Raw genomic sequence first — 12,836 nt, 5'->3', positions numbered from 1 at the left:
TGGAAGACAGGAAGCTAATTGGTGAAATAATATCAACTATTTCTTCTCTATATTTGACTTCTTACAATCATACAGTTACATCCTGCATGTGCATGAACAATCTCTGCATCCTAATTCTTAGAAAGGGAAATTTCAAAGAAGAAATCATTGCTACACTATATCCTAGATATCTGATATCAAAAATAGGAAGAATACATTTTAAACACCAAATACTGTTTTAGTTAAAAGTACTTGGCCTTGTGAACTGTCTCCTCTTATATTTGAAACCTGCTAGATTTGCAAATGTCTTGAGATGATTTCTTTTTCTGTTCTAATATTAGACTTTAGAAACCTGGGAAGGACAGTCATGCAATTATCTTGAAAACTGTAGAAATTATGATGTAAACAGTTTTAAACAATACAACAAAAGATATAGCAGGCTGCAATTTGTTTAAATGCCCACCACATTGATCTCATGAGAGTGCATTTTAATGAATAAAGTAGTCATTTTTATAGATACCTAAACCTATTTTTCTCCACGTATATGTATATCTCCCATTAAATCGACATCTGCCCTTTCTTTCTACAATCACCACCATGCTTACTGGCCACGTCTGTCTTTGTCTGGCAGTCTTCTCCTCCTTGCTATGTTCTTTGCATCTTGAGTTGCATTTCCTCAGTTACAAATCAGAACAATTCACTTATATTATGTAGTGGAAGGTGCACGGATATTAAAGTAGATCTGGTAAAACTACAATCCACTTGAGAAGAATACATTCCACCAACCAATGTCCCAAACTTACTTAACAGTAGAAAAACAGCAAGAACAAACAAAAAGCAGAGGTGTTTAACGTGACAGGAGAACTACAACCTGTTTAACAATTTTCTACTAACTACCACATTAACCAAGATAACATAAGACTATAATTATAGGGAGAGTAGCATTCAATACTTAAAGAGCTCCGTCTAAGAGGAGCGAGTTAGCAGTCTTTCCTAATCTAAGAGAATATCTACAGGACTCACTGGTTCGTTCAGAGAGGACGATGATGTCGCTCTCTAGGCCATACGAGACCGTATGGATCTGGAAGGTGTAGTTGACTCCCGGCATGAGATCGCCGATGAGAACTCTGACTTGTCGACCTTCGGTCTCGCTCGTGGTCTCTGTGATGTTTTTGGTATGGACCTCCGTCTCGTCTTCTGCCTGCCACTGGACCAAGTAGTTCTCTATACGTCCCTCCGGTCTGGGCCATTCCAGAGTTACATTGTTTGAGTCCACCAACAAAGCAATGTTGGACACAGGATTGGGACCTAGAGCATAAAAGGCTTATCTGTTTCTACTCACACATAAAAACAACAGCAAAATTTAAAAACTGTAGTAGCATATGACCCATCTAATTACTGGGAGGATCACAACAATGTAAAAAGGAATAACGAGGTATACGTTAGTTACTAGCACTCAAGACCATTCACTCAGTACCCTATCTACTGTTTCAGATTCAACATAAACACAGCCTAACCATACATGCATAGTACTACTGACCTTCGCTACACTGCACTCCACTCCACTCCACTCCACTCCACACCATTTACCTTACACTTTACAAGATTACTTTCAACGAATGTAAAATAATAATTATACAATGCTAGTTTTTATTATTTTCATGGAGACACATCAGTCACTCACGAGGAAATGTTGCACAGCTAAGACAGTAGTACTTGTGTGCGGGCTGATCTAGTTTGGTAACAACACCTTCAACTTCTGGAGTTTCATAGTTACTGTAACAAATTTTTTCATAAGCACAAATTTGATGTTAATAGAAGTGAAAAATATTCTTAATGCCCATAGTTTGCAGTTGGTACCAACTATACTCAAATTAAACTAATTTGAGCTGATGTGTCTGCCTTCACCATAACTCAAGCTCTCTGGGATACAGAGTAAGTCACTAAATCATCTTAACAAGAAATTTTTCTCAAGTTGTTCATACAACATATTCACTGAACTTCCTTTCTCTATTTATACTAATGTTACAACTTTTCCCTGGCACAAATTATAAAAATCTCTGGATGACTTCACATTATTTCCTTAAACAACTAACGGAGGGACTTCATCAATTTCCACGCCATATCTTGCCCGATGTCCTTTGTGAGTAGACTCAGAGACTTGTACTTACGAATCGTATGGTTCACCTCCTGTGGAACGTTGCTCTCCACTCCAAAGCTCACGGTGTTCACCTGAATCAAGTACTTTTCTCCGGGAGTCATGTCTGTTACTTCAGCTTCGTTCACCTTTACAGAGGGTAGCTTGATCCACGTGCTGTTCTCCTCTGTGCGGAACCTGAAATTAAGAAATACAAACTAATGCTTCACTTCTTCCCCCTTGTGACCACGGCTGAGCGTCTTCACTAGGTCGGAAGGACGAGGACACCAGCTGAAGAACGTTGTCTCGCTTGTTCCTCAAGAGAATGGCAGAGAGAGTTGCATTTGTGATTTGCTATTTGCTTTACGCCGCACCGACACAGATAGGTCTTATGGCGACGATGGGACAGGAAGGAAGCGGCCTTGGTCTTAATTAAGGTACAGTCCCAGCATTCATTTGTGATTTGTGTATGGACTATTCCTCTCCACGTTATATATTAGAGTGGTTTGAAGCAGGCTATCACTAGACTTTGAGACAACATGGCTGCCAGCAAACAATTGAAAGTCACCAATACCCTTTTAGAAAGTAATGATGAATAGGAATGTAATTTTTTCAGTGAAATTACAAGTATTAATAGTGCGAGTAATGCTCCCGATGAACAAATAGATGTGAAAATTGAAGATGAATTGCAAAGAGATCTGTGTTACAGATAAGCAGGCGGACTGAGTATGCACCAGCGATGCTAATCCTTGTGGCGTGAATGCCGTTTGTTTTAATGTATATTTAAGTCTTAAATGCTCTTGTAAATAAGAAATTTCTCATCATGTGAAGCGTCACTATATTTGCTTCAAAATGAAGTTTCAATCGAACAGGGCTCAATGGGTTAACAGACTCAGACCAGTGTTTTGTAGTGCAAGGCGAACCAGCTGGCTGAACGTGGAGACTCTGCAAGAGACTTGGAAAATGCTGCACAAATCAGGACCTCTTGGAGGCAAATGGAAAGGCTTGTTTCAGTTCCTAGCTTTCGGAAATATTGCATCTGATCTGGTAAACAGTACGAGTTGTTGCTTCGTCTCACTTGGTCTAAACCTATTACTAGAATTTATCTTTCCTATTCTTCTTACCAGTTAATCCACTAGTCAGTCTCCTTCCTCAATGTAATTCTTTAGATCAACACCAAGATAGCACAGACATGAACAAGCATTTAATATGCCCCTCAATCAACCACGAAAGCTAAAGCACAAAGCCGGAAACTTCAGCTGGACAGTATAAAGATCATCATCATCATCATCATCATCATCATCATCATTTCCCTTTATCCAGCTGTAGCCGGGTAGGGGCAAATATGGTTCCTCTCCACTTTCTTCGGTCTTTCCACCACTCCTCCTCCAACACTTTGTCCCAGTCCAGGTTTCTTTCTATAATGCTGCGTTGGATGGTATCCTTCCATCTAAATCATGGTCGTCCAGGGCCTCTCCCTGCTTTGTCCATATATACTCCGCACGGCCTTACTTCTAAATTGAAGTTTCACAAAACAAATGAGCATCGCCTTCCCTCTGTTGCCAGCGCGCTACGCCTGCGAGAACAGCTGATGCAATATGACCGCAGTAAACAGCCCTTGTACATTGTAATACAGTACTCAGAAAAATGAATGAATATGGATTGAAAACAAATTCACAAGAACTACACTTTCTAACAATATCTGGCACTAAAAGAGAATATATTATTAACAATAAAAGAGAATGAGGAAATAACACATCACTAACGGCTAATGGCTGGGACAGAAAAGAGGTTATGGCCTACAAAGGGAACACTCTACTGATCTCAGAGTCACTGGAACCCTCCAACAATATGACAAACACACTAAATATTGAAGGAAAATGCAAAAGAACGCGAACCGTACCGAATACCATACACGCTGAGAGAGATAGGTTAACCACGTGGCGAATGGAAATATTAGAGTTGGCAACTAGGTTTCGAGATCGTGCTCTGCCGATATAAATCGATATGAATGGCAGCTTGGGATTGGCTGGATGTCTATGCTTCAGCGCATAACCACCAGACAGAGCCAAAATCTGCTAAAACGTCAATTTAGAAGTAGAGCCGTACGGAGTATAGGCTATTGTTACAATGGGCTCGCCACACCCAAAGGCATTTTATACTTACTGCCAGGTTCAAAATTAGGCCGCCCCTAACATGGAGACAGAGTATAAAGATATAATCTTAAAATACAACTTGACAAGAAGAGAACATCTGCTGGGTAACAGGTATCATATTTAAATGTGAAATCCAACCTATCATACATAAGTTTCTCAAAATTTAAGTCAATATCAGGTTTTGTCATTTTCAGTGTCCCAGACCACTTGACTGGAGAAACAAAGCAATCCACTTGTTCCGTATTTTTGCATATTTGAATAAAATGTTTTTATTTGCCAAAGTTTCTCCAAACTGTCTGCAATGTTTTGGCATTCTTCAAAAATTGGAAAATGTGCTATTTTTGTGAACAAGAAGCTTAACAACCAGCACCTCAAAGGGCCGTCAAGGAGGAAGTGGAGTTGTTAGTTTTCTTTACGACCATGATGATTGTCATCGACCTTTTTTTTTCTGCAATTTGTTTCAAGTTTGCTGCTCACTCATATTTATTTTATGGTTTGATCGATTGATTTGCACGCTGCAAGTTCTTCAGTAAACAAACCACTTAAACAGAACCTGTGCAATATGTAATAATGATATGATAGACTTAATGAACCTTAATTAGATGCACCTATTTTTCACAAAGCACAAAATCATGAATTTTTTTTTTTTTTTTTTTTTTTTTTTGCAAAATTGTACAAATTTGGCTCAAAACACGAAACTATTTGCCTTTAACCTTCCGTCTGTCGCAACTGATCTGACAGGCACAGGCTGTAGTCATCAGTCACTACCGCTCCAATGCACGGACCTGCAATTCTCATCCTCTGACTAGCCTCACTCCTTGCCATGTACGTTAGTCATGTGACAGGCAGTCTGTGTTCACTCGCTCCGTCTTTATTTTAGATTTACCATACATTATGGCCAGTAGGAAGGAACATTTTAACTCAGACAGAGCAAAAGATGTGGAGGATGTCCAACGACTGTTGCTGGATGAAGATGATAATGCGTTACATGAGAATTTTGAAGACGAAAGTGACGCAAACAGTGACGATCTTCTGGAATCAAGAGATGGTGACTCGGAAACAGAACAAGATGACAACGGTGATGCTGATGAACAAGGAGCATTAGAGGCCAGTGCTAATTATTATGAAGGGAAAGACAAGACAAAATGGTGTACTAAGCTGCCATCCCAACGGGTCCGCGCCAGGAAGCACAATCTCGTACGACATCTACCTGTAGTTATAGAACAAGCAAGGCAAGCTAAATCACCGCTTGACTCCTGGTAGTGTTTATTTACGGAGGAAATAATAGACACTATTATAACTTACACAAATCAATACGTGGACTACGTGAAATAAAATTTTCCTCGTGAAAGGGATGCTGAGCTTACAGACCAGATAGAGATTAAAGCATTCTTTGGCCTATTGTACTTGGCAGGATCTTACAGAGGGAATAGGCAGAGCCTTGAAGATCTCTGAGGCACTGATGGAGATGGTACAGAAAAGTTTGCACTGGTAATGAGCCTCAGGAGATTTAAGTTCTTGATTCGTTGTTTAAGATTTAACGACCGCCAAACCCATGAAGAAAGAAAGGAACATGATCGACTAGCGCCTGTGCGAAATATTAGTGTTCTTGTAAAATCCTTACTGAAGAATATATGACCTGTTTAGCCCTGTTCATGATATTTCTCATGTTTGTTGTTATTGCTGAGACGTATGAACATGGTTTCCGCCAACATAAGATTTTCTCTGCGATTAAAATTGTAAATACTGCAAAGATACCTAAAATTTTGAAGAAAATATATGGTCATAAAATGCGGCTTATTTTGGGATCAGAATTTTGCTAAACCATTTTTAACTGACTCAAACACACCTATATAACATAAGGAGTACATCATAGCTGCCCACTTGAACTTCCCGAAACTTATACGTGGGGGGATCTCTCAGGCTCATTGCGACCTGCCTTGAAACTTTATATATTGCGACTGACGGAAGGTTAAGCAAAAGCGTAATGTTGAGTCACTCTTTGATCCAAGAAGCATGATGAAGTCTTGGTTCTAATAAAGCAAACATACACAATGTTTAGGGAGCTAATAGGTAGATCATTATATATCACGTTAGGATACCTCTTCCTTCTCTGAAAACCTGCAGTGAAGGCTTTATGGATCCCAGTCAGTGATGTTGATAATGAGAGGGCATTTTCAATGTATTGTAATATAATGTCTGATCTATCCTTTGCAGACTGATGTGTAAATTACGTACACAGGCTGAGTCCTGCTTGCTACACTATATGATGTTACTCACCTAATGGAGTACTCGGAGAAGATGGAGTCGACAGGAGGCTCCCAACGCACCAGGACCGAGTTACTGGTCACCTTCTCGATGGTGAGATTGCGGGGAGGGTAGGGATCTGAAACACATCAAATGTAAGGCACTCTATGAACCTACACAGGACAGGCTCTCTTCAGTGCAATTATCTAACCGGATGTTCCATTTTTAATGGGACTGTTTAGTTGTAGTATTGACAGGATGACAAATATCCTGGATTTTTCTTTTTGGCTAGAAATAAATCAACGATTTTGTTCAAGTAAGTTAATCATTGAGTGTTGTTTTGGTTCAATTTCTATTTTCCCTAAAATTCTATTAATTTAAGGTATAAACAAAACATGTTTTATGTTCCTAACGCAGCAGATTCAGGTTATATACGTATGTTAACAAACTTGTGACAGATTTAAGAGTGGTGTGATGTAGATGCTACACTTGAATGAAACTTCTCAATAGTAAACTCTCTATGGACTGATGAGGATCATAGTTTTAAACAACTTCAAACTCTTGAAATAAATTCACTCGTGTTTCGTATTCTGCAGCCAGCTCCTCAGCTTCTCTAGACTGTTAAATGTTAATGTGTACATTTATTTGTAATCAATAGTTATTACTTATTAAAACTTTTCTTACCGACAGCAAATAGTTAAATACTGCTGTTCATAATCCTCTGAAGTACTTTTGTCCCTTTCTTTAATGTTTAAATTAAGGAAACATCGAGCTGACCCTCTTCTAACACTGTTTGCAAAAGCTTCACTAAGAATGACTGCTGCATAATTTCAACTTCTTCTTCTGCTCTTCCCACATCTCTGGGGTTGTGGGTGTGAAATGTGGAGCAAATGTGGATTTAGCCCCGTTTTAGGGCCAGATGCCCTTCCTGACACCAACCCTACACAGAGGGATATAATCATCATCACGTGTTTCTCTGAATACGAAGAAAAAAGTGTTGGGTCAGACACAAACACTCAGTGCCCTAGCCAAAGGAATTAATCAGAAGGAATTAAAATCCCCGACCCGGCCAGGAATCGAACCCGGACCCTCTGAACTGGTCGGCAGTACTCCGACCATTCAGTGAAGGAGTCTGGCGTGCAGCTCACAGTGGTGGAACTGCGGGGAAAAAAGTAGTACCGTATGTTATCTTTGTATGTTCATATGTTTATTTGTGGGATTTCAAAAATTGACTGTGTAATATTTTAAAAATAATTTTTTTTCATGTGTGTTTTAAATGAAAAATGTTTTGTTTGCTTTTTTTTTGTATGTATGTTTTAAGGGGAAAATTTTAATTATTTTAGGGTATTGGTTTTCGGCATTTTTATGTACAAATCATGTTTTCCGTAAAAATAGGGTCTTTATAACTTTTTAGACACAGTGTAGTTGCACGTGTAAGGTCTGTAGGATGCTTCGAGGAATTTCCGGTTGCATCAGAATGGAAATTTCTCGAAGCTATGCTCCATATTTTGTCAGCAGTTTTATCTGGGCCCTTATTGGCCAGAATAAGGGCATTTGCTATTGGCGAATGCTAGAAATGCGGGTGCGCTCATTGGTTGTTTCGCAATTTCACCCCTTCCGGCCACTTGGCCATAGCCAAGGTCGTTCCCTCTGTCTTGTAGTTCTGACCGGCAACAGGTGAAGTTGTCTTCCCCACCTGATGGGTCCCCGGTCCTCCAAGGTAAACACTATCTCCTCCTTATTTCAGGTATTTTTAAAGTTACAAATGTAGTCTTTAATTTAATTTGCTTTACCTCCAGAGTTTGCCCGAAATTTCTCCCATTCGCCAAATTTAATTTTGCATGACTTAGCCCGCGTGGTTAGTCATATTAACTTCGTTTTAGACACACTTCCCTCTTTTTTTGGTTTCGTAAAATGCTTTATATATAAGATTTCATTACCCTTTTCTTTGGATGTACCGTATTTACGCAAATAATCCCCGCCACCGAATAATCCCCGCCCCTAACTTTAGGAAGGCTGATTTTGAAAAGAAATGCAAACATTGATGCAAAAAACCCGCACCCCAATTTCGTGCCTTAAATTTTCTAAAAAATGTGTGGGTATTATTCGCGTAAATACGGGTATTTACACAAATAAACCCCGCACCCTAACTTTAGGAAGGCTGATTTTGAAAAAGAATAGCCATCATTGATGCAAATAAAACACGCACCCCAATTTCGTGCCTCAAATTTTTTTTAAAATGTGCGGGTATTATTCGCTTAAATACGGTAATTATATAAATGTGTAAATTTTAATTTTCCCCTGGGTGTGCTTCTCGTAGTTCCGTTTCCTCTTAACATATTCTCGTTCGGGATGAGCTCCTTGTCCTGAAGTGTTTTAGGAAAGGCTGCTTTCTGAACGGGCTCTGTGTTAATTATTTTCACCTTTTCTTCTTATTATTATGACTTAACGTGTAGGCGTCATTTGTGAACACGTGTTACTTTACTTAAGGCCGGTTCTACCACCTACTGGTAAAGTAGTGCGTAACTTGCTCTCCGCGTAAAAGGATGTTTCCGTTCGACTACTCCCAGGTAGCACTGTCGGCAGCATAAATCGTCGTTACTCTGTGCGTAATTTATTGGCCACTTCGAGGTCCCGATAAGACTTTACCTGCCGGGGAAGTTTTGAGAGCTGAACATTATTAGCTGTATTTCTGGTGAAATACAACTCAAATTAGCTTAGTATACTGTAAAAAGCATTATACTGTAACAGCGATCAATATTGTATTGCAGGATTTTGAACATTAATGCTTCCCTTGAGTTGCAACAGTCACACCAGCCTCTCGCATTGGTAGTGTAAGGAGGAGATTTTATATGTCAAGCTTTTGCAAAGAAACTAAAAGGATATAAAATCAAAACCTATTTGGAAATCATTTCAAATGGGATTTAATTTTCTCTTTCAGTTTTCAGACACCAGGTATAACTTAGTCCTATGTATCCCAATTACCCCAAGCGTCCTCGTAGTGTAATGGTTAACGCACTCAGTTCATAATACGAGGTTTGTAGGTTCAAGTCTTAATTATGACAAATCTTTTTTATTTTCATTATTAGCGTTGCATTAATCTGTATGCCTCTTTACATACATTCTTTTCTTAATAATATATTTCATTAAAATGTTTAATCACAATATTATGTCTACTAGGAAAATGCTTTATATGTGTGCTACTTATAGAAAGTGATATTACGATTAATATAGCATATAGGACTGTCGCCCAGGTAGCAGATTCCCTATCAGTTGTTTACATAGTCTTCTTGTAAATGATTTCGAAGAAATTGGAAACTATTCCATTCCCGAATTCCTCTTCCTATGATGGATATTTACCCCGATTAGTTCTTTAACAGTACCTTCCAACTTTATCTTCATAAAGTTAAACAGTAGAATGAAATGCATTATCAATAAATGGAAGCATGTGGAACTAAACGAGGTCACAGAGCTAGTTGCAAATAGAGCATCGTGGAGATACTTAATCAATTCACAGAAGCCTGCAGATAGAATGCTCAAAGGCAATAAGTCCGAAAGGATGATGTGGGTGTATATACGTATATTGAAGCGCGTGAAAGAGAGTTAAGAACAACGGCAAGGAACGAAAATAAATGTTTTAACGTAAATTAGAAAGACGATGAAAACCTGCGTACCTTCTATTTCGGAGCGAGCGACTTGACCAGCCTACTACGAGAATACATTCCAAAAACGCTGCCTTACACGACAGGTTATAACTGGCGTAAGAAAATGTAACCTCGAGATTTTAATCCCAATTAGGTATTGATTTTGAACCTCATAGATTAAAATCGCGAAAGCTTGACATAAATCGTTGTCCATAACTCTTACGACTCCCCTTATTAGGCTTTTTGATGATAATCAAGAGATGCAAGCACAGAAAAATAAGAGAATCGAAATGAGCTTCATACATCTGACGATAGATGGCACCACACTCGAAAGCAAGAAATCGCTGAAAATCAGTCTAGCCAACACTGTATATCTGTGTCTAGCTCTGGGTAGCTACCCAGCGCTTGCGCGGGCAGCTGCCAGACACTTTACCAGCAGATGGTAGAACCGGCCCTTAATTGTATTAAATTATTCCTACTATTGGTATGTTTTTAAACCCACCGCCATGAAACTTGTATGTATCTCTCTAAATTTGCTGTGCCAAACTTGCGTCATTAATGGTTTCGATTGTAATGTTATTTATTTTATCATTATTATTATTATTTTAGTAAATGGGAATATGTAAACCAAATCACCGCTAATTTGGTTTCACCAGTAATGCCACTTCCTTCTCACCACCCGGATAGGGTCCCACAGCTTCTCACCTCTGTTCCTTTAGTTGTCATGTTGCCTAATCTGATAATTACATTCTGCTTTTTTTCTGCATTAATCGTGCATGTATGTTCGAGGTTATTTAATCTGGTTTGAAAATTATTATTATTCTCCTTTATGCCATGAATTATTATTATTATGTTTTAATTTCTATGTTGTGCAATACCGAATGGGTGTTTTTCCATTATCGTTCGCACTGTAAATATCAAGTCTATCGTTGATCCATTCAGTCTAAAGCCATTTTCTTCTTCCTCTAACTGTGTTTCTATTATATCCATCAGTCTTTTGTCTATGTGTTTCTGATTGCTGAAGTGTGTGGACCTAGATAGGAATACACAAGACTGATATTCAGATTAAACATCTTAAGCGTCATGAGCGCACAGCACTTTCTTTAACTTGCGTAATTTTTAAGGTCTTGTTGACACATCTCATTACATAAGAATGACTGAAGCCAAATTTTTATCACACTTTAAATAATTGACAGCTGTATAAATCTCCAAAATACCTCACTATTTCACTAACTAAACTCATTGTGGTTCCTGATTCTTGAGATGAAAATATCGACCAAGATCCAAACCTCAGCTTCTTGAGTGGGAAACCAGTAGCTAAGCCACAGAGCTAATCATGACACCGACCCCTCCCCCCCCCGCAAATATTTCACCATTTCACTCATTAATTACAATTTAATTACAAAAATACAAATTTTTAACAGCAAATAATGCTTTAGAAATAGCACTAATTAGAAGTTTGAGTTTTACTATCACATCATAGTGATAATAATTCACAAGCTATGAGTACACCCGGAATGAACTCCACTTATATTGTTAAACTTACAGACAGCTTGGAAGTCCTCGTGTGGCTCACTGCGCAAACCATGACTGATGGCAAATACTTTGACGTCGTAACCAGCTCCAGGATACAGGTCTAGCAATACGAGTCTCGATTCAGTGGTAACAGTGGTCACATTCTCCCCTGGAAGTTTAAAACAAACAAGAAAACTCAAATTCAGAATTCCAAACAATCTATTATCAACCTTATTTTACAACAAAAACAACAACAACAACAATAAATTGTTTTCGTTTCTTGCAGTTCCAGCCAGGTCTGAATGTTAATAGCACTTTTCCAGCATTGCTGCTCCTGTCTTACTGTACTTTCATCGAATCAAAACACTATGTGCTGACTGCAGAAATGATGACTAGTTTTAAGATCACGATCTTCCATTGCATAAACTATGTTCAGCCAGTGTTTAGCTAGACATCACTTAAAGTTTCAATATTGGTTTGAAGATGGAAACAGAAGTATATTTTATGCAACTCTTTGCTTTACAGACTATGAATCTCATTTTAAATCCACACTGATGGTTCAACTTCTTACAAGTAAGCCAAGTATAAATTTAAAAACATAGTTTAAAAGTTTTTAAAAAGCACGATGAAAGTTATAAAAACTGAAATGTTGATCGTTAAAACGGTCTTGAGCTGGAAGTCTTTCTGTTGCAATGTTTTTGTTGTCCTTTGGCGTGGTTTAACTGGCACCTGTACAGATAACTTTTATCATGCTTTTTAAAAACTAACTAACATTTCATTTTGTGTGTTCCTATGTTTTCTAATTTATAAAATTTCTTACCGAGGATGACCCAATGCCAGGTCGAAACATGTCCATTTATGTGTCTTAATAGGACGTAAAATATGTAGTATTGACTAGGAGGATTAAAATAGTTTTGTACAATTTTGTAAGAAACTCTTTGCTTGTCGCAACCAATGCCCGCGCCAAACGTTGGTCAGCTGTAGTCTTTTCCTACACATTACTCAAATATGGCTAAGCATGAGCACAACTTGCCAACAGATAAGAATATTGCTTTCGGTGAAAATGCAATCTCATAATATTACTAAAACTAACGCGACACGTCACCATACGAGGATTATAGTGTTGTTACAGTGAGTGTAATCTAAATGGCTTCTGGG

The 12,836-nt window shown here is 38.4% G+C and overlaps 1 protein-coding gene across 1 annotated transcript in view; it reads right to left on the bottom strand.

Moving 5' to 3' along the window:
* Ptp10D (Protein tyrosine phosphatase 10D) overlaps nt 1–12,836 on the bottom strand; it is a 398,723-nt gene that overhangs the window by 134,328 nt on the left and 251,559 nt on the right. Inside the window, exons 12-15 of the mRNA XM_067156405.2 lie at nt 11,710–11,847; nt 6,553–6,658; nt 2,151–2,314; nt 1,003–1,287 (exon numbers count right to left, since the gene is read on the bottom strand). Of these exons, the coding sequence (XP_067012506.2) occupies nt 1,003–1,287; nt 2,151–2,314; nt 6,553–6,658; nt 11,710–11,847 (693 nt within the window). The remainder of the gene's footprint in view (nt 1–1,002; nt 1,288–2,150; nt 2,315–6,552; nt 6,659–11,709; nt 11,848–12,836) is intronic.

The sequence above is a fragment of the Anabrus simplex genome, chromosome 12 (assembly GCF_040414725.1).
Source record: "Anabrus simplex isolate iqAnaSimp1 chromosome 12, ASM4041472v1, whole genome shotgun sequence".
Classification (NCBI taxonomy): domain Eukaryota; kingdom Metazoa; phylum Arthropoda; class Insecta; order Orthoptera; family Tettigoniidae; genus Anabrus; species Anabrus simplex.
The sequence above is the reverse complement of the archived record's forward strand: the minus strand, read 5'-3'. Positions and strand labels throughout refer to the sequence as shown.